The sequence below is a fragment of the Callorhinus ursinus genome, unplaced genomic scaffold (genome assembly GCF_003265705.2).
Source record: "Callorhinus ursinus isolate GAN/ISIS: 27379988/994484 unplaced genomic scaffold, GSC_fseal_2.0 scaffold82, whole genome shotgun sequence".
NCBI lineage: Eukaryota > Metazoa > Chordata > Mammalia > Carnivora > Otariidae > Callorhinus > Callorhinus ursinus.
The window spans coordinates 2,297,152-2,323,137 of record NW_027397144.1 but is presented as its reverse complement, the minus strand read 5'-3'; the positions used below and the strand labels follow the sequence as shown (position 1 = coordinate 2,323,137).

General features: G+C 57.1%; 1 protein-coding gene across 1 annotated transcript in view; it reads right to left on the bottom strand.

Annotated features, from left to right (window-relative positions):
• The window catches only part of NFIX (nuclear factor I X), a 94,565-nt gene extending 68,598 nt beyond the window's left edge, over window positions 1-25,967 (bottom strand). Inside the window, exon 1 of the mRNA XM_025862995.2 lies at window positions 25,838-25,967. Coding sequence (XP_025718780.2) covers window positions 25,838-25,864 — 27 coding nt within the window. The 5' untranslated portion in view covers window positions 25,865-25,967. The remainder of the gene's footprint in view (window positions 1-25,837) is intronic.
• Window positions 25,968-25,986: the final 19 nt, after the last annotated feature.

The following is a 25,986-nucleotide window of genomic DNA, read 5'->3' as shown; positions in this document are numbered from 1 at the left end:
AAAAGGGGGGGGGGGGAAGGAAGAGAGAGAGAGAGAGAAGGATCCACCTATTTGGCAATGAGACATCCTCGAGCAGCCAATGGCTGTGTCCAAGGGGAGGAGGGAACCGGGCGAGCCGGGAGGGTGGGGAGAGCCCCCGGCAGTTGGAGACCAAAAACAATTTGCCCAATCGACAAGTTCACGTCTAATGAACAAGCAAAGTCCAGCAGTTATGAATTTTTCATTCCAGGCTCCCACTCGGGTCCATTTGGCAGCAGCCAGCCAGCAAATTTGGAGGGGGGGGGCGTGTAGAGCTGGGGGGACTAGGATTGAGGAAGACACAGATTTTTTTTTAAGCCAGAAAAAGAAATAAATAAAGGCCTGGCTCGGGCGGGCGCCCCAGAAGGCCTTGGGGAGAGCAGCTGCGCCTTCTCTGTGTTTTGGTTTCAGTCTCTTTCTCTCAGGCCCTCACACTCTCTCTCTGGTTCTATTTCTTTTTTTATTTATGGAGCGCACAGGGGCGAGTGGAAGTTTTCCTCCCTGGCCATACACACGAGCCTGCGATGCTATGAATAGAAAGAGAAGAAAGAGAGCTCGGAAAGTGTCGATGCCAGCAGCACTTCCAGGGCAGGGACCTGGCGCCCAGGGTGCGGCCACCCCTTCCTCCCCAGGCCCGGCTGCCGCTGGCAGGAGCACTCCCAGACGAGGCGCACCCCCACCCCCAGGCCCCCAGCGAGCTCGACCGCCTCCCTCAGCCCACACCCAGCCACGCACGCTCCATTAGCGGTGACGAGGGATGCCAACGCAATGCAGCTCGGCTCGAGAAACTGCAACAGTTTATTAAAATAGCCTCCTGTCACAGCACTCCGCTGACAAGCACTACATGCAGCCACAAACACAACAGCCAATCCCAGGGAGAAGTGACAAAGGCAGGAAGATGGACACTACTTCCGAACAGTCACTGAGTCTTACGAGGCCTCCCCCCAACCCCCAGACACTTCATTCTTTGCTTTCTCCAGCTTTGCCCTCTCCACTTGATCTGTGTTTAAGTGTTTCTTGGTCGGAGGAGGGACAACACTCACCTACCCCCCAATTCAATTCAGACTAAAGGGCCCGAACCCCTACGGAGGAGCAAGGTGCAAGAGCATACAAAAAGAAACCGATATAAAAGGGAGAAATCAAAGACAGGAGACAACAAAACGGAAAGGAAAGGGCTCTAGCAGGAAAAGAGGGACAACTTTGGGGAAACCGAGTCATAGGGAAGCGGCCTCCCTCCCAGCCAGGTGGGAGGGTGAGCTCAGGAGGGGGAGGCCTGGGGGGAGTGCCATCCCCATGGGTTCTCTCTGCAAGAGGCTTACTGAGCAGCCTGCCTTAGGCCTTGGAGAAGCTGTAAGGAGGAGACAGTTATTAAAAGAAGGGCAGAGACCTCAAACAGACAGGGAGAGGCTGATCCCGCTCGGAACTGTCCCTACATCTGCCCTCTCCCCAGGCGAGGCTCAGCCCTCAGCTGGCATGGGGGGGGGGGGAAGGTCACTGCTCACTCGTGCCCCTTTCTTCCCCGTCTGAAACCCTGTGCTCAGTGGCCTTCATGCTGGCAGAAGAGTTCCCAGAAGAGTGCCTGGGGTGTGCCAGGACAAAACATGCAGTCCTGGGCTGGCGCTGAAGCCTGACAATGGGAAGGTGCCGGCCAGCACCTGGGACCCCAGCCCAGGTCCTGAGTGGTCTGAAGTGAGCTCACAGCTGACCCCCAGGAGAAACAGAGGTGAGCAAGCAGGAGGCAGGTGTCATTGCAGACAGGCCTCTTAGAGTAGCGTTCAATAATTAACATCATGTTAATAACCAGCTTCAGTCCAATTAGCCAAAGATGTTAACTGAGTGACATAAGATACCAAACCCTGCCTCTCCACCTTGAGAGAAGCAATCTTACTTTCTAGAGTCAAGAGGAGATGGTAAAAACCAGAAGTGAGTTTATATTTGGCACATGGGTGTTTTTCTGGCAGTTTGATTTATACTAAATATTAGACACCGAACAGAAAATGGCCAACATGGGCCTCCTGGAGAATTCTGGCATATTCCGTCTCACAGACCACAGTGCCGGGTGGAAGAGTTGCGCTAAACATGGGTTGATTCCGAAACCGGTTGGTGCAACCGGGTAGGTGGTGGGGAGATGGCGGGTGAGAGGATCCACGTGGAAGTCCAGGGAACGGGACAAGATCCGTGGTTCACTGCAGGATGGAGGGAGGGGTCAAAGGTCGAGGGAGGGGCAGAGAGATTGGACATAGAAGTGGCCCGGGAGGGCCGGTGGAGTTTCTCAATAGAGCCTCAGGGATCCACACAGAGCCCAGTGCGCCCCCTCAATGCTCCCTTAACGGGAGGAGCAACAGGCCCTTCCCAGGAGAGTAACACGGAACAAGAACAATCGTCAATTGTCCTTCTCCTGCCAGTTGTTGTAACCTTGAAGGTGGGCAGAAATGGATTCCCAGGGAGCACTCTCCCCTCACCCTGTTCCCACAGGGGCCGCTGTCTGGGGTGTGTGGGGGAGTTTTCTGGAAGAGCGGCCTGAGGCCCGGGTATTCCTAAGGCTTGGAGAGGGCGGGGAGAAGGTCTCTCTCTTCTGTGGGCACACACAGAAAGGAATCACTCAGGTTCCATTAGAAACACTTGGTGGGGGCTGCCTGGGTGGCTCAGTCGTTAAGCATCTGCCTTCGGCTCAGGTCATGATCCCAGGGTCCTGGGATCGAGCCCACACTGGGCTGCTCGGTGGCGGCTGGAGGAGGCCAGCTTCTCCCTCTCCCACTCCCCCTGCTTGTGTTCCCTCTCTCGCTGTGTCTCTGTCTGCCAAATAAATAAATAAAATCTTAAAAAAAAAAAAAAACCAAAAACAACACTTGGTGTGCCCCCACCGCTGTAGCCTCCTCCTCCTCCATGCCACTGGTGGTGGCTCTAGGCCCTGGACACGCCCCTCAGGAGCCCCAGACAAAAGGGGACTGTCCCCCTTTTGTTAAAGAGAGTGGAGGCTCTGTTGGAAGATTACCTGTCCCAGACCCAGCCTCCTTCCCTTCTCCCCTCCCGCCTGGGCTGAGGGCTCAGAGGCTCTGCACCCTGCACACGGACAAGAGGAAGACAAAAAAACCTTCAGACAATTCAAGGCTTCTCCAAGGGCTGTGTCACCCCCAAGTGCAAGGGTTCAGGGGATGGAGGAAGCAAGGGGAGAGGAAGGCCTCTGAGGAGAGGGGAGGGGGAAGAGAATGAGAGAAAAAACCAGGGAGAGGGAGAGAAAGCCAGTGATGCTGGTGAGAGCAGGGAGCAAAAAAGAAAACTAAAGACAGGGGGTGGAAAACAGGCAATTTGGGGGGAAAGGTATTTTCTTCACTTAAAAGAAAAATCGAGAAGCCAGAGAGAAGACTTTAAACATTAACATGGGCTTTTTGGTTTGTGGAAAAGAATTTTTCTGCCTTTGCGAGAGAAAGGCCTCTCTTATTGTCAAGTATATAGAATTTGATTTTTTTTAAAGCAACAGTTTTCATTGAAACATTTCTGAAATACCCATGCCAGTTTCAGACATCACTAGGAATAATGTGCCTCCAAAAGAAAAAAAAATGATCAGACCACAGAAAAAGAGGAAAAGAGAAAGAGAGAGAGAGAGAGAGAAAGAGAAGAAAGCCAAACCTGGAGAGAGAAAGCCAAGTTGGGCCCAAAACTGCAAAGACAGACAAAGATGGAGGGAGAGAAGACAGGGCCGAGGGAAAAAAAAGAAAAGAAAAGAAAAGAAAAAACAAACAAGGAACGTGGACAAAAGACAAGGGCTCTGGGTCAGGGGCAAAAAAGAAAAACTAGCTAAGGAAAATGACTGCTTCCATCACCAGAAAGTAAAATGTGTGGTTTTTCCAAAACTCCACAAAACAAATGAAGCCCTGTGGATTATTTAAGGGAAAATCGGAAAATTCATACAGAACCTTACTCGGTATTCAAACGTCTTCAAGGAAACAAAATAATTTTCCCAGCCTGAGACAGGTTTCGAAAGCGACCCGTACCTGCCAACAGTGAAACATTTAGAAGCATAAGAAGTTATATCTTTAAAGACAGGGCCGCCGTTTGAACGTTTCCTTATCTTTACAAAAATCCTATCTGTCCTCGAACTACTTGCTTTAAGACCCAAATTTATTCTCTCAGACCCTGGACACATGCATATTTTGTATACATACATATATATATATACATGCTAATTTGGATAACTCTACACAGTAAGTGTATAACTAACTATGTACCTAAATAACTAACAAAACCTTCATAGGATTAACCAGATATTTCAGTATCCATTTTACTACTGTCTATCTGCAGCATGGGTGAAAAAGGAAGCAGGAAATTTAAAAAGCCACAAAGAGAGCCCTGATTAGTCTGCCCAATTCCTGGGATTTTCAACTTTGTATCCCCAACATCTCCCATCTTGTCCCACAGAAGAAGGCAGTGTCCGGACTCTCCGGCAGAGATGGAAAGTGAACTGCAGGAAGCAAAAGGAAGGGGCCAGGCTGCTTATCCTAGAGGTAGGTGGGGCCTCCCTCTCTTTGGGGGAGGAGGGGAAGGCGGGAAGGGGCTCTGCAGCCAGAGTAAAATCATCCAAGAATCTGGAAATGCCAGGCATGGAAACCAGAAAATGCACATTGCGAGGAGGCTCAGAGAATTTGGACAAAGCGGGTTTTTGGCTGACTTGGGCCTATTTTCCTCTGCTCAGGAAAGGCAGCCCCACACGATTTTTCTAGCGTCCTCGCGCTTGCTGAATGCAATTGCCCCACACCCCCGTGCTGGGTCCAGGACACCGCCTGCATCAGAACCAAGGCCGCACATTCCTCTCCTATAAAACCTCCTCCCTTTCCCTCCTTTTTCTCCTCCCGTCTACCAACTGGGAGCGGTGGCCTGGGATTGGGCCAACAGGCAGCCTCGTTCTGGCTCCAAACACTACCCTGCTCCAGGCACATCTCCCCTCACCCTCCTGGCACCAAATAAAATAGGGTAGGAACATAGGTATTGGGAAGACCATCTATTCTCTCTAGTGCATCTGGAAATTTACTTTCATCCTCTACAGAGACTAGAAAACACAATCACTGGTCTTTTAATTCACTATTTAGCTTGAAACTTCCTTGTGTCACCAAATAGAAATAAAAGCCGGGAAAGCCAGAGCCCTGTCCTCCAGCTGGAGAGCTATGTGGGGGTCCTCCGCGGGATGCACAAGGCAGAGGACAGCCGCGAGCTTGGAGGGGGCAAGAGCAGTGCAGAGCCTGAGTCTCACCCACCTGGTGCGACTGGAAAGTGTCACTCCCTGATGGCCAAGGCCCCCGGAAGACGGAAGAACCCCACAAGCCAGCTTCACAACTTTCTGTGCGAACTGAAAACCTGACAAAAGGCACCGGCAAGGGGAAACCAGCACGTGAAGATGAAGTGGGTGTGGGGCCTTGGAAAAATACCCAGAGGGCAACACACAAGGCCAGGAGCAAATGGCAAAATGTTGAATGTTTGCCCGAGGCCAGCTGTAACTCCCGACCCCACAAAAGGCTTAGGGATCCCCCAGGGGAGATGTTCCTCTCCCTCCCCTGCACCTCTGAGACTCCTCTTGTGGCCTTCCCAGGCCCTCTTTAAGAGCTCCATCAGGATCCATTGTGACGCCACCTTGCTCTGCCTGGTCTACGCCGCCCCCCAACTCCCCGCCAAAGGACAGAAGGCAGAAGGACCAGGGCAAGAGGAGAGTTTCTCGGAACCCCGGTCTCCTCCACCGGTCTGCACTCCTCGAACCCTTGGCCCACAGAGAGCCTATTTCTTGCAGTTGCTGCGGCAACAGGCAGTGCCCAGAGCCGGGGGCAGAGAGCAGGGTGGGCCTGGATAGGAACAGCCTGGGATTTTCACTGCTTGAGGGCTCAGGGAAGCTGGGCCGGCCCTGTCTGGGCAAGCGGCTTCCCCAAAATGTACAATTTGAGGAGTTGGAAGGTAGACATTTTTCAATCCCTCAAAATGTATTGCTCCCCCCAACTAATTTATTATCAGGATCATGGCCAAGAAAACTCGAGAATCCTCATCCCCCTGGTGTCTAGCCCCTGCGGAGGCTGGCACCAGGGTGCCGGCAGCTCGGGACCTGACCACCCCTCGGCCACAATCCACAATCCGTCCCTCTACGGCTCCCTTTCTTTCTCACCCTCTCTCCCCCTCTGCGTCCTCCAGCTCCAACACAAACTGTTTGCACGGGAAGTCTCCCTCTATGACCCGATTCAGCACACACAAGAGAAAACTGTGGGCGACAGACCCAACGTCCTAACGAACTTGAGTTAATTAATGCTAAGGAAGAAAAGAGGCGCCCTCGCTCTGTTGAATCACGGTTCACTAGCCCTTTCAGTTTGCTGTGGGTGGAGGAAAAAAAAAAGAGGCTTTTTGGTTCAAATATTTTTGGGGGGCGAAGGGAAAACAAAAACACCGCAGAAGGGCCGTGGAGGGTGAAGCTGTAGTACCTGCCCAGAGGAGCAGAGGCGAGGGCAGCCGAGAGCGTCCTCCCCGAAAGCTTCTGGCCTAAACAGTCCTGGGAAGGCCGAGAAGGGGAAAGAAAAGGGAAGGGATTATCAATTGATGGCCATCCTGTTCAAATAAATTGCTCAAAAAATTATACTGTCAGACTATGAGATACATATATATATTTTTTTTAAAGCCCAAACCCAACAACTCGATTTGAACAGAGCCGTGAAGATGTTTTAACAGAGCAGAAAACCGAAATATGGATGGCATGCATACAAAAATTTAAGTGTGCAGAAAAAAACAAGAGGTGGTAAGGGGGGGCAGGGATAACAGCTGCAATTTTGCTTTCCAGATGTTGACAGCAAAATGTAATTGGCAAGTAACTTCTTCCTTACCACTTTTCATCCTTTGGTCCTGAGATGTTAAAAATCCTACAGCTAGACCTGAGTCTGCAGGCAGTTTCCTGGCACTCCGTACACACGTGGATGGGTCTGGAAGCCTCGTGGGCCACACGCCTGCGAGCTTTTTTATCAGCCCACTAATTTTTACAAGCCCTCCCACCATTCTTTAGCGGGAGACCTAAAAGCAAAGCAGGCTGGAGGACATTCTTATTTAAATCATCATTTATTATCATTATTATTTTGTTAGGGAAGGCCTTTTCTTTTGAGGCTGGGTCTTCCCTTTTTTTTTTTAAATAAACTTTTTAACTGAAATGTGTAAAAAGAAGAACAGAAGATTGCACACTTCTAAGTCTGGCACTCGATACATTTTCACAAAGTGAACACACCTGTGTAACCCCACCCAGATTAAGAAATAGAACATTTTCAGCACTGCTGAACAGGCCTTTAGCTGTTCAGCTATAGCAGTCTCATAGTTTATATGCCTTAGAAACAGCTCCTGCCCCCACCAGTAATGTCAAATGCGAGCACCTATGTACACACATGTGTTAACAGAGCAGCATGCACTACTCATGTGACCACAAAAAAATGTGCGGTGAAAAGAAGCCCCTCAAATCCTCATGGCTGCAGAGGGGTTTCGTGCCTCCCTGTCTCTGTCTCTGTCTCTCTCTGTGCCTGCCCAGCTCTGATCCCATCAACAGGGCCACCAACTGTGCAGCGGGGTTAACAGACCAGCAGGGCGTGTGTGTGGTGGACAAACAGGGCCCAATGAGCTGAAAGCTAAACAGTCATAGTGACCGAGGGGAGTAAGAGACCCTCGGTTCACCCTGCCCGTAGGCAGAGACTGAGGGGTCTCAGGGGTGTGGCGTGTAATGGGGAAAAAGTGTCTCTGCAGAGCCAGGGATTCCTGAAGGGTAAATGAATACCCATCCAGGCAGGCTGCCCTCATTCCAGTCCCCAAAAGTCTATCAGGGAGAGGAGTGAGGGGGTCCTGGGGCAGAGCTGCCGCGAGAAGGGAGGCCCAACCCTGCTGCATCTGCCTCCCCCTTCCCTGGCTCCAGCCCCAGCTGGCTCCCCCCTCACTTTCACTCGCACTAAATTTACTTTATAATTTTAAAATTAAATTTTAAAAAAAGCAGGAAAGAGAAAGCACTGAAGGCAAAGTACCTCCCACAATATCTCTCGGGGGGGGGGGGTTCTGCTTATGTAAAAAGACAAAATGCAAGGGATCGCGGAAAAGTCTAAGCACCAAATAACAAGGAAAATAAAAGAGAAACACATTTAATTAAAAACACCTGAAGCAAATAAATAACTAACTCCTTTGCAACTCGAAGCGGTGCCTGTGGGCACAAGTCCCTACCCCCATTTCTTGCCCACTTTTCCCTTTCCTTTCTCACTGGGAGCTGCGACTTCCCCCAAGCACTACAGAAACCCCTTTTCTTTTTGAGCCCACCCACCCCACAACTGAGGGAAGGGCCGGGGCAGCCACTTCGCATCCCACCAGCCTGAAGCAAACCTCTGCAGCCCTGATGAAGCGCCCTTTCCTCGATTCCCACATCTCCCCAGGCCATGCCCACCACTGGCCCTGCACTCTGCTCCCCCGCCTCAAAATCTAGGCCCTCTAGGTGGTGGTAGCACTGTCCTGGGGCTGGACACCAGGCCCAGCCCTAGTGGGCAGCACTCTCCCCAGCCACGGGCACCGGGCTGCCAAGTCGGGCTCAAGGACCGAATTTTCACTCCCTATTGCATATGGGGCCGGAGAAGAAAGAACTGTTCAGCTTGATTTAAAATATGACAAGGGATCTGAGCCCTCTAATCCTGCGATCTTTAGAAATACTTGATTCTTTTTGCGGGGGTGGGGGGAGAGTGCAGGGTAGGCATCAAGACTCTGCCTCTGAGACCCCACACCCCCCACCCGGTTTGACTTTCCCACCAGCCCGCCGCCTGGGAAACGCGCCCTCGGCTGGCACAGGGGTACCAGAGCCCGGCTCCTTTCTTCCTTTCTTTCTTTTTTAAATCGCTCTAGCGCAAACCAGGCAGTGGGTCAGGGCCCAGAGGCGGGGGAGGGAAGAGGAGAGGGTTGTCTCTGAAAGAGGGGGAAAAAGGAAAGCAAGGCTCCAACTCCGGGAGAAGAACGGCTGCCGCAAGTTTCCCGGCTTGTGCCAGTTTGGGGATTTGCGAATCAGACCGGAGCGGAGGGAAAGGCGGGCGAGAAAAAAAGCCCGCATTAAAACTAACCAGCTCTGCCTAAAAGCACGCTTTTCACCCTTAAATAAGACAATGACGAGGGGAGAGAAGAGACGAGTTATTTCTCACTCTTTAATTATTCCAATGCTTAGCATTATTTAAAAAAAAAAAACCCACACACATTAGCCAATGATACATTCTAACCCTCAACAAAGCTGGTATTTTTCTCTGATTACAGACTTTACCGCGGCAAACCCGGGCTCCGACGACAGAGGCAGCGCAGAAGCGCGCTCCTAAATGAGACACAATTTTATTAAAATCATAATAATTCCTTGCATTTCTATAGCGCCTTTTCAGCAGCGGAGATCCCAGGTGCCCCATGCCCGGTTCTACGAGGGAACTGGCGACCAAAAAGCTCAGTCGTGAGGCAGGCGAGGCTCGCCAGCTCCACAGAGTGCCACCGGCATGTATTTTTCTTTCTTTTTTTAACACCCCGTTTCCATCAGCCTCTGTCTCACGCTTAAAAAAAAAAAAAAAAAAAGTAATAAAAATCCTTTAAATTTTTTTTAAAATTAAAAAAAAAAGAGGGAAAAGATGACCTGAAATATAAGGGGAGGGGGGAGCCAAGTGTGGTCTGGGAGCCTGGGGCCGGGGAGGTGTTGCTGGGATGGGCCACCTCTGGGTTCAGGGTGCAGGGTCAGCCGCTGCCCGGGTCACCTCCCCAGGCGCAGCTGGAGTAGGCTGAGTCATCTGCACATGGAAAAGGAAAAGGACCTAACACCACCAAAGCGCATTTAAGTAATTTGGACGATAAGAAGTCGGGTTAATGACTGGTTTCCGAGGGGGCCGGCGGGAGGCCCGCGGGGGGCTTTCACTGAATGCTGAGGTGCTGCTGGAGCTCCGGAGGGGCGGCTGGGTGGCTTCATGCGGACACCAGCCTCCTCCAACAGGTTAAGTCGGGCCCACTCCAGGCACACGTTCCTTTCCCACTTTTCTATCCTTTCCCCCCTGGCAGGCCCAGGTAGTGCTGCAGAATGGCTGGCAGCAATGGGGCAGGGGGGCTTAGCACCCCAAATTCAAGAAGTCCTCCGGGAGAGGAAAGGCAGTGTCGATGAGAGGGGATCTGGGGGGAATTTTTTTTTAAAGGTTCTTGGAGACTGCGCAACTCCCGCGGCCTGAAGGCAGGGGAGAGGGGAAGGGAAAGCACATTTTCTGCCACTTAGTCACATTTCTTCCCCGTGCTTGCTGGAGGCCAAACGCCCCCAAACCCAGCCAACCCTCGAAACAAACAAAAATCTCCCCTGCTAAATTTCCCCTCCCTTATTCCCCCAAAAGAGGCGGCGGCTTGGGGAGAAATGGGGAGGCTCTTCGGAGGCCTGGGGTCTGGAGGCAGCGACGCGCACACGGTGGGGGGCAGAGAAGGGACCCTCTCCAGATTGGTGCCCCAAGGTTGCCCGCAGATTCTGGGGCATTTAACCCCAAAAGTCCTCCGCGCGACTAAAGAATAACAGGAATTATCAACATCGCATTCATTCCACAGCCCTCGCGCGCATTATCCCCTGTCGGGTACCCGGATGGGCACGAAAGAGGGAACTTAGGCAAAGGCGGCCCACAGCCCCACCCGGAGCGCTGGGGACCCAACGGGCTTATAGGCCAAAACGCCGCCATTTGAGCCCCTTCTGGCGGCGGCCTCTGCTGCTGCAAATGGCGAGGGCCCCAGCACGCGAACCCGGCAGGCCCTGCACGCCACGCGGGGTCACTTTTGGGTGGTCGCCGCGAGGGGTTAGGCCGCGCCCCGGTGGAAGGGCGCCCCGCCTGCTCGGTGCGGGGGAGGGGAGGCAAGGACCCCGCAGGGACCCGGCCTGAGGGTCCGCAGAGGCGTCATTCTTTGCCTCCGCTCCTTCACACCTGTTCCCGGTTTCCCCTCACCTGCCCGCGGGGGCAGTGGTCCTCACTCCTCGCTCAACGCCTGGCGCGGTTCCGCCCAAGTGACCCAACCGTCGTGTGCACAGGCGCTTGTTGCACGACGGCTTCCCGCCTTTTTGCCTCCGCGCACGCGCACGCCCGACTTTGCGCACGGCCCGCTCAGGGCCAACGGCCGTCTGGTGCCCCAGGGCCAGGGTCATCCGCACCAGCGAGGGGTATGTTGTCCTTTCCACCCCGTGCTGTGCGGTGCAGGTGACTGTGACTGTCAGCGCCCGTGTCCTGCCGCGTGGAAAGAACACAGCCCTCCCTCTGCCTGAGCCCAGGGAAGGCCTCCCCACGACCTTCACCCACCTGTGCCCTCCCCCACACGAGGCGTGAGCTAATTGCAGCGGGTCCGGGAATGCCAGGCACGAAAAGAACACCTTGGAGGCGACAATGAAAGGAGTTCGTAGGCGGTGGGCACCTGGCAAGGGGCATATGCTGGGGCTAGTGCATGGCACCGGTAGCACATTTCTGCCGGGGTTTGCAAAGGCACACGACGTGATGCACCGACTTGGTGGGGGGGGGGGGTGGCGGGATATCTTCAGGGCGATGTGGGAGGCGGCCTGGTTGGGGCATCAAAGCGCTACCGTCCGGCAGTGGGACCATCTAGGGAGTCCTGAGACAACCCCCGCCCCACCTCTGCTCAGCAATGCGCTTCTATTTTAAGATACCTCCCACCCCTCCAAAATCCACCCACTCGCCCCTGAGGTCCCTGGTGCGCTAGGGGAATCTGCCTCCGCCCCCAGACGCACCTGAGGGGAAGGCCAGGAGGGCAGCGCAGGGTCTGAGCTGCCAAGCTGGACTCAGGGGGGCAAATGGAAGTTTCGCCCGAGGAGGGGGGCATTAAATGGCCTCTTTGTGGAGAGGAATTGTGGGCCGTCACTCAGGATTAATTTAAGCAGCAACAGCAAACACACACCAAAAAGCAACGTCTGGCCGCCAGCACCCACCCCCGCGATTGTGTTTCGGGGAGTGCTGCAGGATTCGTTGGTGTGGCCCGGCCTTTAAGAACGTGGGGCGTCCACAGTAGGAAGGGGGAAGGCTGCTGCCGCCTGGCCCCATGTCCCTGCTTGGTGAACAGTGTTTGCAGGTTTGGGACCAAGCCGAGTGGGGGATGGTAGAATCCAAGTCCAAATGTGGAGCATTGGGGGGAGGTTCTATGTAAAATATATATAAAGGTACAAATTTCCAATATAAATATGTCACATGCAGGGGCGCCACTGAGTGGCAGTTATGGGGCACTCACCTTCACCCCAGGGACATTTGGGGAGGCGCGTGTTCTAAGAGAAATCTGGCTGGCGGGGGGAATTAGGCCTCCGATTCCGGGTCTCCTCCTCCAACAACCTGAATGCCTCTTTGGAGCCAGGTGCCCTGGGCAGCCTGGCAGGTGTGCGGCTCACGTGAAACACACGCGTGTGCAGGCTGGGGAGGTGTGTACCTGCGTGGGCTTTGAGCCACGTGTGTGGGCATCAGCGGCTCCTATAGGCTCGCCGACCCACCTGAGCCCAGCACACCCATGTGGCCACAGGGCAGTACCTATGCTCAGAGCCAGGTCTGGGCACAAGCAGGGGAGTGCATGTGGTGTGTGCGTGGTGTGTGTGTGTGTGAGAGGGGGACCCCATCCGATGTCGGGCAAGGGCGTGTTTATGGGCATGTGTGCCCCTGGCAGTCTCATTACCCCCCCGTGGGGGTACCAGGCAAGGGTGTGCTTGGGACCCCTGTCTGAGCCTCTGTGCGGGAGTGTGCTTATGTGCACACTCGAGAGCCTGCCTGAGTGCCCTGCTGGGTTGTCGGACACGGGCATGCAGGTGCCAGGGTGCACCAGGATGCTGCACTGGGGCCATGCGCATGTGCTTTCAAGCCCCCTAGGAGAGGCCACATGTGCTGGGGCCACAGTCGAGGCCAGCAGAGCCTGAACCTAACCCCTGGGCAGGCCAGGAGGCAGGGCCAGCTGCCCAGCCAGCCTCGGCGGGAAGTCACTGGAGGCGTGTTGGTTTTGGCCAGGGCAGCTCTAATGGGGGAAGCCCCGGAGGAGCGGCAGGGGTGGAACAAAGAAGGGGAAAGTGAGGAAAGGCAGGCAGCAGAGGAGGAGGAAGAATCGCCCTGGAATGCGGAGAGCCTTGGGGAGTAGGGCTGCCGGGCAGCCCTAGACTCTGGGCCCTCTCTTGGGCTGAGGGACTTCACTGGTGTCTACGGCTGCCAATTCCCCACTCCCCCACTCCTTCACCCCCACCCCCGCCCCGTGGACTGAGACCCTGACCCCAGTAAAAGGCTCCTACCCACAGAATCCTGCCACCACGAGAAGCCAAATATCATTTGGGGTGGAGAGCAGGACTCAAATTTCCACAGCAGAGGGCAGACAGTTTGAGGCCCCTTCCCCCTGTTTCTTGGCTGGACTGCTTAGAACCTCAGTTCTGCCCATCTGGGGAATGGGAAGGGAACTCCCCACAGGGAGGGCCAGAAGGGGGAGTCTCAGCTGAATAGGAGTGAGTTGAAAAGCAGGGTGACCTGTTTAAGCTTTGCTTGCCCCTGGGGGCCTAATTTCTCCCTTCCCCACTTCCAGCCCCATGACCTTGGCACTTGACCTTGTGGCCTCTGTTTCCTCATCTGTAAAACAGGTTACTCATACCTGTCTCATGTTGAGAGGGTTACAGGAGGTCATGTGCACACATGCGCACGCGCGCGCGCGCGCACACACACACACACACACACACGCACACGCACGCACATACTCCGCCTGCTGCCCAGGCATAATTGCTCTGGAGTTGGTAGCTGTTATTTTTATTGTGAGGAGTCTATGGCTGTGACAAGCTGTGACGCTTGGTGTGATCGCGTGAGGCTGGCTGTGCGTGCGACTGTGCCGCTGTGTGTGTGTGCGTGTGTGTGACAGGTTGCGTGTGAGACTGTGCGTGGACGACAGATTGTGCCGGTGTGCGGCAGTGCCTGTGACAGGCTGTCACTGTGCGACAGACTGCGGGTGGCGGGGTGTTGCGGGTACCGACTGTGAGTGGAGATGAGGCAGTGTGTGGGGCTGGGACTGGGGGACTCCCGAAAACCTACCTCAGTGAGGCTCTGGCTAACAGTAAAAGGGAGAGGCTCTCAGGGACCGTGGGCAGTAGGTCCAGTGTCCCCTCGGGCCTTGGCCTTTCTGTTGAGCCCAGTGGGACTCCACTTGCTTGCAAACCTTGGTAGATGCCAGGTCAGAGGGACCCTATGATAAAGCCTCCCCGACACGTGCTGTTGTCAACTCAGGTCCCCCCCACCCAGCTCCTTGCTTGGGTTCGAAGGACCCCAGAAGGGTCGTCAGGGATCTCAGGGTATGGAGGACCCCGGGTCTGGCTGGCTTTGGTGAGGGACACTCCCCCCCAAGCCTGTTTCCCACACTTTCCCTGAGCTCCAGGCCTGGACAGGGATGGTGGAGACCAAGAGAAGGGAGGGATTTGGGGAAAGCTCAAGAAAAGCCCAGACAAAAAGGGAGGGAGAAGGTGAGAAGACCAGAGACTTGCCTGGGGCTGGAGAACCCAGAGCTGCTTGAGGTTGGGACTTCCAGCCGGGGTGGACACATATCAGGTTTGGGGGGGGTCAGGACTGGCAGAAACGCCGGGTGACACTGCTTGTACTCCAGGCTCTGTGCTCAGACCCTGATTTTAGGGACTCACTCCTCATATCAACCCTGCCAGAGGGAGGAGAAAAGCCGAGGCACTCTCCTGATCAGTGTGGGCCTCCACTTCTCATACCACCCTGGCCCACATCTTCCATCTACAGCTGGGGAAACTGAGGCTGAGAGAGGGAAAGGGGCTTGTTGGAGCCACCAGCTCATGCCTAGGAGACCTGAGGACACAGGACTTCAGGTTTTGAGAAACCTCACCAGCTGGAAAAATCCCAGGCTCTGTGAGCTGGGGGCAGCACCCTGTGAACCCCGCCCCCCTCTTGGTGCGTCAGGACGTGTATGTTTTGTGTGTTATGGTATGGGCTGTGGTCCATGGCTGTCGTGCGTCTGGTGTGCAAGCCACAGTGTGATGTATGTGTCCCTCGGTTGGTGCGGGCCTCTGTGCGTCTGTGTGTCCATTCAGGGCCAGCCCCTGCCACAGAGCGGGGAGAGGCATCGAAGCACCCCCCCTCCCCGAAAGTGTGTCTTTGATACTTGCAGCCTCGGCAGCGAAAAACAAGTTTCCACAGGGCCGCCTTGGGCTGAGGCCAGGCCGTCCTCAAATAACATTTGAAGTTACTTAGCAAACTTTGTTTAGTGCCGAGAGAGGCAGAGAGGCCCGGGCAGCGGGTTTGGATGGGGCGGGGGGGAAGTAAACCGGTTCCTCCAAAGTCCCTTGCCCCTCTGGGGGCACGAGTGCCCAACATGGGGCTTAGTTCCCCTCCCCAAAGTTCCAGAGAGGAGAAGCAGGAATCTTGAAGCCCTGGGGGGACCTGGGCGGGGAGGAAGGATCTGGGCACCGCACAGATAAAGCCCTGCTTTTGCCAGTCCAGGCCCTAGACTTTGGCAGGAATGCCCACCGTGGTCTCCTGGGGGCCCAGAGGCTGATTCTGGGTCCCTGGGTCTGGTTAGAAATGGAAGGGTCTACACTTTCTGTGCTGCCCCCTTTCTGCAGCCCAGCTCTGCCAGCCTTGAAGCAGGTTGTACAAGCTGGCTCAGAGCATGTGTCCCCCTCCAGACACACACACATGCACACCCAGAAAGCCCCTGGTGCCCACATACCCAGCGCTCCCAAACTCTGATTTCCAGGGTCCCAGCCCCAGGCAGCAGAGAAGGCCTGAGAGCCAGCAATGGCGGGTTTGGAAGTGAGGTTGGTGCCTATGGGAGGGGGAGGAGGAGGAGATGCCAAAAATGGTGAGCCATTACAGGCAAGCAGGCAAGCAAGGGAGGAAACGAGCAGGGAAGATGGAAGCCAGGCGGGCATCCTCTCTGAGCTCTGGGCTGCAAAGGGGCAGCGAGAAAAGCAGTCCGGGGCCTTCCAGGGAGCAGGCATGGGGGAACAAGCCCCAGGTGGCACAGGACAGGCCGGGGGCCGCGCCCAGCGCTCCCCCACCCCCACCCCAAGCTTTGAAATGGAGACTGGCAGCAGCAGCCGCTGGGCTCTGCCCGGGCATGGGGTGGGGGTGGCGGGCAGGCAGGGCGCCAAACCAAATGCCACCAGGCTGGGCACGGTGGTTGCCAGCCGGCAGCGCTGACCCCACCAGCCCCAGCCCAGAGCCCTCACGTCTAGAACTTTGGGGATGGAGGAAGATGGGGGGCCCAGCGGAAATCAGAGGGCCAACAGACAAAGCCAGGTCCCCTCAAGCCATGGGCAGGTCCCCAAGACCCTACAAAGATGGCGCAGCCTGGCACTGCCAAGGTGACGGGCTGGGGTAAAAATAAACCGGACCCGCCCCGGGGGAGCTAAATCGAGGGGCCCAGGTGGAAGTGCCACTCCGGGCCACCAGCTGCCCCCGCCCCACCCCCAGCTCAGAGCAGCAGGGCTGAGAACACCGGGTGCCCATCGAGGCCCAGTTTCTATACAGGAGAAACGCCGGCCATCTTGTCTCCTGGTCTTGGGCGGGCAGCCTACGGTGTATCCACAAGTACGGATAAGGGATGATGTCAGGCTTCAGAAACAACAGGCCGTGGATTGGGGGCAGACAGTTCGGGCAACCATGCTAAGCCACATACCCTTGACCCCTGGACTGCCTCCTCCGAGAGGGAAAAGGGCCTGTGAGGCCATACCCGAGCTGTGGCAGAGCTACTTTGGGTGGCAGGTCAGCACCACACCACGAGGCCTCTCAGACCACCTCTGCTAAAACAGCAGTTGCCCAGCACTTCCATGGGCTTTACCTGTTCTTTTCCTCCTAGCACCTATCACTGTCTCAAGTACTGGACACTCCCTTGTTTATCGGGTTCACTGTCTGCCCTCCCACCGGGGCTGGCACCTCTGCTGATTTTGTTCTCTGCTGAGCCCCCAGGGCCTAGAACAGGGCCTGGCACCCGGGAGGTGCTGAGTAAATATTTGTTGAAGGAATGCACAGGCCCCCAGCGGCACCCCCAGCACTCGGGCTCCAGCTGGGTGCCCAGCAAGGTGTGGGAGAAGGCATCACGCCCTGTTGGGGTAGTGAAGGCAAGCCTGGCCAGTGGTGGTGCAGAGTGGGTGAGCCGACCACCCACTCTCACTCTGAGCCCTGAATGAAAGAAGATCTGAAGGTCCAGGTGGTAAGGAGGGCTCAAGGGCTGACAGCTGGGGCAAGCTTCACATGGGGGTGCGGGGATGTACAGGCCCACTCTGAAATTTGGTAAAGGCCAGAAAATAAGCTGCAATTCTGTCCCATCAGTAGGATTTAGAGTGGTGGCAATCAGAGAAGAGGCTCAGGCTCTGTCACTTCATAGCCCTTGACCCCGGCACTGGATATGTCCTCTTTCAGCTTCTCATCTATAAAATCAAGCACTTACTTCATATCAAGCACTACTTTAAGGCACTTTCTATAAGCCAACTCCTTCGGTCCTTACCATAACCCTGTGAGAGGAAACTAGAGGCACAGAGAGGTTGAGTGATTTGTCCAAGGTCACACAACTAGTGAATAGCAGAGCCAGGATTCAAACCCGGGAAGTTGGCTCAGAGCCCCCGCTCTCCTAATAATGTCCAAATGTCCCAAATGCCAACAGTGCCGAACCAAAGAAATCCTGCCTTATTATACTGTCAGCCACGCACAGTAACACACACGTGGGCACAGCTAACCCCTGTCCACCTGCCTCACACGGAAGGATTCTGGGGACAAGCTGGGAAGGCGCTGAGCACTGGGTGCAGCACAGCAAGCATAGAGAGCACTTCAGCCAGCACTATAGTTTTTAGGACATTTCGTTATAATCCTATAAAATGCTTTCTCCCTGTGCGATTCTGCCAGCCCTCTCTGCTTTCTCCAGAGTCAGAAATGAAGAGGCCATGGCCAGAGGATTAAGAAGACAGCCCCACGGAGGACAAGAGTTTCAGAAATTAGCCTCGCCTCCATCCCGGACTGTCCTGATGGCTTCCAGAAGCGGGACAGTTAGAGTGGGGCCGCTGGGCCAGAGGACTGGGGTGTCCTGGGCCAGCGTAGGCATGTGGCTTCGAAGGCTTCTCCCCCCACCCCCCCACCCCCCCACCCCCCAGGCTGTGACAAACCAGCGCAGGGATTCAGAGTCCCAAATTCCATCAGGAGAGGTCAGGGCGGTGGAATCGGCTGCGCAAATACAGCCAGAGGGCAGGCAGGCAGAGGGGAGGCACAAGGAGGCCAGGTCTCACCGCTCAGATGCCGTTTCCCAACAGGGCCAGGTGTAACCCAGGTGTGAAGGCCTCTGTGGGTGTGACGCTCGTCCACATGTACTGGGGCAACTTGGGACTGTAACGCCACACCGTCTGTGCCTGGGCTTATGTATGGGGGTGGGGTTGCATTTGTGACAACACCTGGGTCCTGATGAGCAAGACTGTGTGTGCGGCCCTGGCAGCATCGTCTTGTCCGTATGTGTAATGGGTGTCCACTGTGCCCGTGTGTGTGTCTGACAAGACTAGGGCTGAGTGTCTCCATTTCGGCACTGCTGACATCGGGGGCTGGATCACTGTTTGTGGTGGGGGCGTCTTGTGCTCTGGAGGGTGTTGGGCCGCGTCCCTGGCTTCCCTTCGCTAGATGCCAGTAGCAAACTCCCCTCCAAGTGTGATGACCAAATATGTTCCCAGACATTGCCAAGTGTGTGTGTATCGCTGTGCCTGAGAGTGTGCGAGTATGTGCACGTGCTCCCCTGTGTCTGATGGTGGGTGGGGGTGGACCCGAGCTCGTGTGTATGTTTCTGGGTGTCTAACAGTGTTAATTCGTGCATGTGCTATGTGCTTCTCGCCGAGTGTCTGTGGGTCCGCGCGACACTCCATAGTCCTGTGTGTTTGGCAACAGCGAGTCGTGTGTGCTGTGTGGCTCGTGGCATGCGACTGTGTGACCTTGTGTGCCCATGTACACGTCCCCGCACAGGTAGCCCACGCCGATGTGCTCGGGTGGGGTGGGCATCTCTAGGTGTTTGTGTGTAAAGGCAAGTCGCTTTGTGTGGGGCCGCCTGTGTCTGTGTGCTCCTGATTTAGGAAGGTGTGCCGTGCCTACGTGTGACAGCATGATTCTTTGTGCCCGCGTGTGCCGGTGACGGTGTACGACTTTGTGTGAGATGGACCCAGAATAAACCCCCAAGATGATTCTACTGAAGCCAATATGTGGATGGAATCTCCTGGATGATTTGGCCCCCACCCTCTGGTCCTGACTGCCCTGGCCTGAGAGCCGCCTCCCCAGGCCAAGGGGGTGGGGGGCACCTCTGAGCTGCCCCTTCCTCCGGCTCGGCTCCCACAGATTCAGGTGGGGACAGACCCCCGCCCTTGCCCGATCTGTGCCAGGAAGGCTGGCACTGAGCTTTCAGCCAAGGGGGCAGGGTCCTCGGCCGTGGTGGTGGCACTGCCCCCTGCCCACTGCTGGCCACCACCCCCAGCTCCCCTCAGGGTGGGGCCCCAGTAGGGGGAAAGCTCCCCAGTGCAACCCTGGCTTCCGATTGGCTACGGATCGCCGCAGTGCCCGCCACCCGCCTCCCCCTCCCCGGCTGGCGCAGCCACATCGGTAGTGGTGGCAAACGCAGCTCCGAGTTCTGGGCACAGCTGCGCCTCACAGAGGCCTGCCAGCCCCACCAGAAGCCAGACACCCCAGCTCCGTGCCCCCGACCCCTCCCCACCTGCCCGCCCGGCCAGCCAGGCAGCACGGTCACCCTGGCTGCTACCCCCCTCCGGCTGCCAGGCCCCGTCCACCCAGCCCCTCACCCATCAGGCCTGTGCCCCCTTGGCCAAGCCCACTTGGGGGGCCCAGGCCCCTACACACGGCCACTCCCGCTCTCAGAGGGGCTCCTCAGGAGGGGGGAGGCAGCGAGGAGGGGGGGGCAGGGAAGGGGGGAGCTAGCCCTTCTTTTAGTGAACGCGCCCAGAGCTGGAGCCAAAAATCGAGGAGGAGAGATATTCAGACGGAGCCAAGACGCGTTTGGCAGGAGGAGAGAGAGAGGGAGAGAGGGAGCGGGAGGAGGGGAGGAGAGAGGGAGGAAAGAGAGAGAGAGAGAAAGAAGGGGGGGGCCCCCGGTTTCCAAATCTGAGCTCTCAGAGCCTCGGAGGGACAGCGGGTGGCATGGGAGGTGTGGGACCCGGGGCAGGCTTGGCTGTGGGGGCAGCGGGGGCGGAGGGCTCAGGCCCGCAGAGACAGCCGGACACCCCAGCTGGCCAGGCCAGGACGGACATAGGCAGAAGCCAAAATCAATGCGCACCCGGCAGACAGAGGGAGGCCTGTGGGCGGCCCAAACACACACCCGCACCTCGCCACACAACGGGCTTCTGTCCATGCCGGGCCAGGGGCACGGGCGGGGCCCACAGCAGGGCCACCACGGCTGCCCGACCTCATGGGAAGCCATGGAGAGGCCGGCCTGCTCCCAGCCGCTAGCCTGGCCTCCATAGTGGGCATTTCGCAGGCTGCCAAAAAGCCAAAGGGGGCCAAGGAGAGGGGCCCTTGTGGTGAGATACAGATTGGTGGTCACAGGGACAAGCCCAGCACGCAAAATGCCACAGGGGAGGTGATACCCGGAGACACAGGCATCGACATGTTTGCTGACATAGGTGGACATGCATGGGAAGCCACACTGATACAACCTTTCCCACGACAGTCAGACATCCAGAGAAAACATTTAGTTGCACACTGACATGCCACGGGGACACCACGACACAAAGACGACATCGGGCACCCGCAATAAACACAGTGACACACACCCGCAACCCCACTGTTCCCGGATACACAGAGGTGGAGTGTGGGATGACCCTTGGAGACACAGGCAGGCAGCACCCAATAACGGACACATGGAGACATAGGGACACTTGCAGAGGGACCCATGCAGACGTTCGCGGCCACATGGCCATCTGCAGCAAAATGGTGGCTCTAAAGCCCAACACACCAGTGAACACATGCGGATCAGGGAGAACCCAGTTAGCCATTCACAGCCATCCTCCTGGCTCCTCTGCCTCCACATCTGGGGCTTTGGGGACAGGAAAATGAATACACACCCTTCTTTCCCCTACCCCAGCTGCGGGGGGGTGGTGTCGGGGGGAACAGGAGCCCCATCCTCAGCACTTTGTTGGAGGAAAACACAGGTGTCTGTGCGTCCTCTGCCTCTCTTGGTCCAGCTGGAGGGAAGTGAGAGACCCCAAATTTGCGCTTCAAGAGCAGAGAGAACAAGGACCAAGCCGACCAAAAAGGCCAGGCTCTCAGCAGGTTGAACATGGAAGCCAGCGATCAGACACTCACTACCAGGGGAGTTTCACCGGCAGCCACAGCTGTGTGTCCAGCCCCTGCACACACCCATGGTGACTGCCTGACCCTGCCAGCTGCCCACATAGGATCCCCCATATGCATCCTAGCCCCATGGTGGACCTGGGTGACACCACTCGCGTGCAAATGCAGAAACAGCTCTGGAGCCACACAGACATCCCTGAAACCATCATCAGGACCCACCCCCATCTCCAGGCTCTTTGCTCCTCTAACGTATGGACACTCATGTACACACACACACACACACACACACACTCCTGCATGCCCCAGAACAAGTCCTCAGAGCCCAGCCCCAAAGTGGGTCTGGTTGAGGTCAGAGTCAAGACTAGGGAAAGGGTCAGGGCAGCCAGTGGCCCCCAAAAAGGTATCTGGTCCCCACGGGGTAGTGCAGGGCTTGTCTCTCCCCTCCCGCCCCCACCCTCCCCCACCATCATCTCTCCTTGCCTTGAACCCCTGCTGCCCTCTGCCTGGCTGATGGGACTCCACCCAAGGGAAAGTAGCTGGGCCATGAGCTGGCTTCCCTCCTCCCAAACTCTTTGCTTGCTTCCTCCTCCAGGCAGTCTATTCGGACTTCTATGGTTGGGAAGTGCTCCACCCTACCTTCCACCCCGCCTCCCAGAAGTACTCTTCCCTCAGTTGGGAAGGCCTAGGGGGTGACCTAATGATGATAACCAAGATGACTACAAGTCATTCCATTTCCTGAACACATGCTACAGGCCAGACACTGCGCTAAGCCTCATCACAGCCTGAGCAATAGGTGCTATTATTACGCATTTTATGGACCAGGAAAATCTGCAGTTCAAATCACAGGATTAGGAGATGCAGAACCAGAGTTCAAACCCTGTGCCATCTAATGACAAAGCCCAATTCTTGACCTCTGCACCCACAGCCTCCATCTGGGACTCCTGAGGCCACACAAGACATTCCTGGCTCAGCAAGGACCCCTGACTCCAGCACCCAGCAAGAGGGGAGCATCCTGCTCCTCAAATTAACCCAGCAGAGCCCTTGGCTCCAAGCGTGGCCTGGTCCAGCCTCAAAACATCTAACGGAGGCCAACCTAGCCCCCAGCATGGCCTGCCCCATCCCAGCTCCTGCCTGCACACACGTCCCATCCCAGAAGTGGGCAAGAAGCAGGCAGGGCCAGAGCCAAGGAGAAAAGGCACCATTAAAAGGGGGCCCTACACTGTGCTAGGACGGGGAGCAACAGCATCATGGGGACAGAGAGGTGGCCACAGTGCCCCAAGGAGACAGCTGAGGCGGGGGCTTCAGGGAGGCCCCAGCCCATAGCCCCTTCCCCGGAAGGACTGTGTGTGTGGCCGCAGAGAGCGTGAATATTCTGCTGCTCATGTGGCTGTGTGGCAGGAAATGTCGGCAAGTGTGCATGTCTACGTAAACACCCAGGTGAGCCAACAGCATTATGTCTTATATAAAAGCGTGTGTCTGTCCATCCATCTGTCCTTGAGTCAGTGTGCGCAAGCGCAGGGGTGAACACACACTTGAGTCAGAGCATATCTGGGAGGTATTGCTGTGTCTCCGTGAGCCTACGTCGATATATATGTCCCATGTCAAGGGGGGGCTGCGTGTGTGTGTGTGTGTGTGTGTGTGTGTGTGTTTATCTGTGTGTGTGTTGTGGGTGGGAGCGAACACAGGTCCACCATTTCCTGTGTCTGTAGGTTCCTCCATGGCCATGTGTCTGGATGATCAGCATGAGCAGGTCATTTATGTCCCCATTTTGGGGGTGGCAGTGATGTATATATGTATGTCCTCATTCTGGTGTGTGTCTGTTTGTTGGGGAAGGGGTCCCATCCATCCACCCCCTCCTGTCTGCCAAGGACTCAGGCCTAGGGCTGCAGTGGGCTCAAGCAGCGCCAGCAAGCGCCCCGCCCAGCCGCCCTGGATTTCGATGCTTTTTCCAGAAGGAGATTTCCCCCCCCCACCCCCCGCCCTTCCCCCTCGCCCACAGTGCCTTTCCCCGCCAGGGCCCCGCTGCTCCAAGCTCGTTCCTGCTCAATCATTTATTGACTTTAAAATCGAAGCCAATTCTGGTTTGAAAAAAAGAAAAGGGGGAGAGAAAGAGAGAGGCCAGAGAGACAGAGAGAGTCCGAGACTCGTGGGGGGGGGGGGGAAGCAGAGATGGTGCCAGAACCAGTCAGAGACAGAGACAGGGAGAGACAGGGACAGTCAAAGATATAGAAGGACAGAGGCTAAGAGAGAGAGAGAGAAAGACAGAAAAGGGGCAGAGCAACCAGATATAGAGACAGAGGCAGAGAAAAAGACAGAGACTGGCAGGGCAAATTATGGAAGCAGAAAGATTTGTAAAAACAGGGACTCTGGATCCAAGAGATGTGACTGTCGGGAGGGGCAGACCAGACCCTGCTGACCAGCTGACAGCAGTCGTCTGCACAGAGCTGAGGGGTACAACCCAGAGAGAGACCATGCCCACTCTCCTCTCCATCCACCCTGGCACACTCAGGCCTGTGACACGGAGCTGAGCTCTTGCTCCCTTCTGGGGTGTCACAGAGTCAAGCCTTGGCCATGGCCCTGAGTCTGGGTGCTACCCCAGCCCCTTCCTAGTCTTATCACCAATGAACTGGCTAGCATTTTCTTTCCCAGGAGCACAAGTCCTACCCAGGTCTCAGGGGGCAGGCCAGGCTGCTGGGAGGGTAACTGGTGGGCAAGGGGCTACTCTAGCATGGGGTCTTGATCCCACTAGGCCCCCCAAACACCAGCACATAGTCCAGCCAAGCATAGCCCCAAAGGCAACCACAGCTCAGACCCCACTAGGTGGGCAGGGTTGTCATGCGGCCCAAGATAGAGCGATTGGTCAGTCAGAGGCACAGATGGGGGTCTGTGGCCCCCCACGCTGCCACAGTGGCCAGAGTGCCTACTTACACCTTACACCTACATGCGTGCCTGTGTACCCTCACCAACACTCACACCCAGTTTTGTACAGGAAACCCTGCTCCCTGGGCCACACATACATCCATACCATGCAGGCCTGCCCCCGCCAACCCATAGAAGCCACATGCAGACCCCAAGATTGACACACACATACGCACTCACATCTGTGGATATAGGAGAGTGGTGCGGCCGCGGCTGACACACAACCCCGACAAAGTCTCTTGCCCCTCGCCACACACTGCCACCTGGTAGCAGCCATATTCACTTGGACTCCCACTCCCATCTGTGGGCACACTTGACAGAAGGCTGACAGGGCTCAGATTGGGCAGAGAAGATAATTAAGACCCCAGGCCTGGCCTAAAGACTCTCCTTACACACAGGCCCTGCTGGCAGGCAGGGCTAGGCGGCCCCCAGGTGTCCCCTCTTCAGAGTCCGTGTTGCCAGCAGTAGCCTGGCCCCGCAGGCAGTGCTGCCAGGGCTACTGTGGGTCTCTGGACGGTTCTTGTGCCCTCTCGGAGCCTGGGGCCACAACTCAGGGAAGGTGGAGTGGCAGGGCAGGCATCCCCCGCGCTTTTGCCGCCGCCGAGCGCCGCGCAGGGAAGTTCGCTGGAGGCGGGACGCGCTCTGCTCTCGCAGCGCGCCAAGGTCGGCTCTGCGGTGCCCGCCGCTGACCCGACGGCATGGCCGCAGCACTGTCCGCGACATCCACGGCTGCCTCCCGCCCCTCCCGCCTCTGGGCGGCAGGACGGGATTCCCCCGGCCTGCCTGGTCCACCGCGCCGCAGCCGGGGTAGCTGGGGCCAAAAAGTTTGCGCCGAGGAAAGTTTGGGGCGGTGGGGGGGGCCGCGGCTGCGACGTCCAGGGTCGGCCGAGAGGCGCGGCCCCGGCTGGCAGCGCGCCCGTCCCTCCCTCCCCTCCCCTAACCCTCCGAAATTTGGGAGCCCCGCCATTTTCTTAGCCCCGCTCCCATGTGAGGCCTGAACAAAGACTTTGGGGCGACGCCCGGGCCGCTCGGCCGGCCCCGGGCACCCCGGCTGCACGCAGGGGCCGCCGCCACGCGTACCCGCCGCTGCCACCCTCGGGAAAAGCTGCGCCAGCCCCATAGAGCGCCGCGGGACCCAGTCCCCGAGCTGCGCCCTCGGGACCACCCCCTGCCACTCTGTCACCCCTGCAACCGCTGCCAGTGGCCACGCTGCCCGGGTGCACGCTACAGTCGCCCACCGGTCGGCGGGAGTCCACCGCACCCCAGTCGAGCGCGCGCGCGCACACACACACACACACACACACACTCCCGCTCCTCGCTCCGGGGGCAGCGCCACGCACGCAGCCGGCCACCCCCAGAGCCCCCACCAGAAGTCCGCCCGGTGACCAGGGTCGCACGCGCACCGTGACGCCTGCATGCGTGCGAGGACTGCCCACAGCACGGCTTGCACCCCTCGGCCGCCCGCAGGCTCACTCCCCCCGGGCCGCCGCGCGCCCCCTCCTGCCGCCCGCCCGCCCGCCCGCCCGCCGGCCTCCTGCGCCCGCTCCCTTCCCCGGTCGCCCAGGGGCGGCGGCCGGTACCTGGGTGAGGCAGTACGGGGAGTACATAGCTGGGCGCCCGGGCGGGAGCGCGGCGGCCGGCCGCGGCGAGGGGAGGCCCGGCAGGCGGCGGCCGCGCTCGGGCTCCGGCTCCGGCTCGGCTCCTCCGGCCTCCGCCGCGCTGCGCCCGC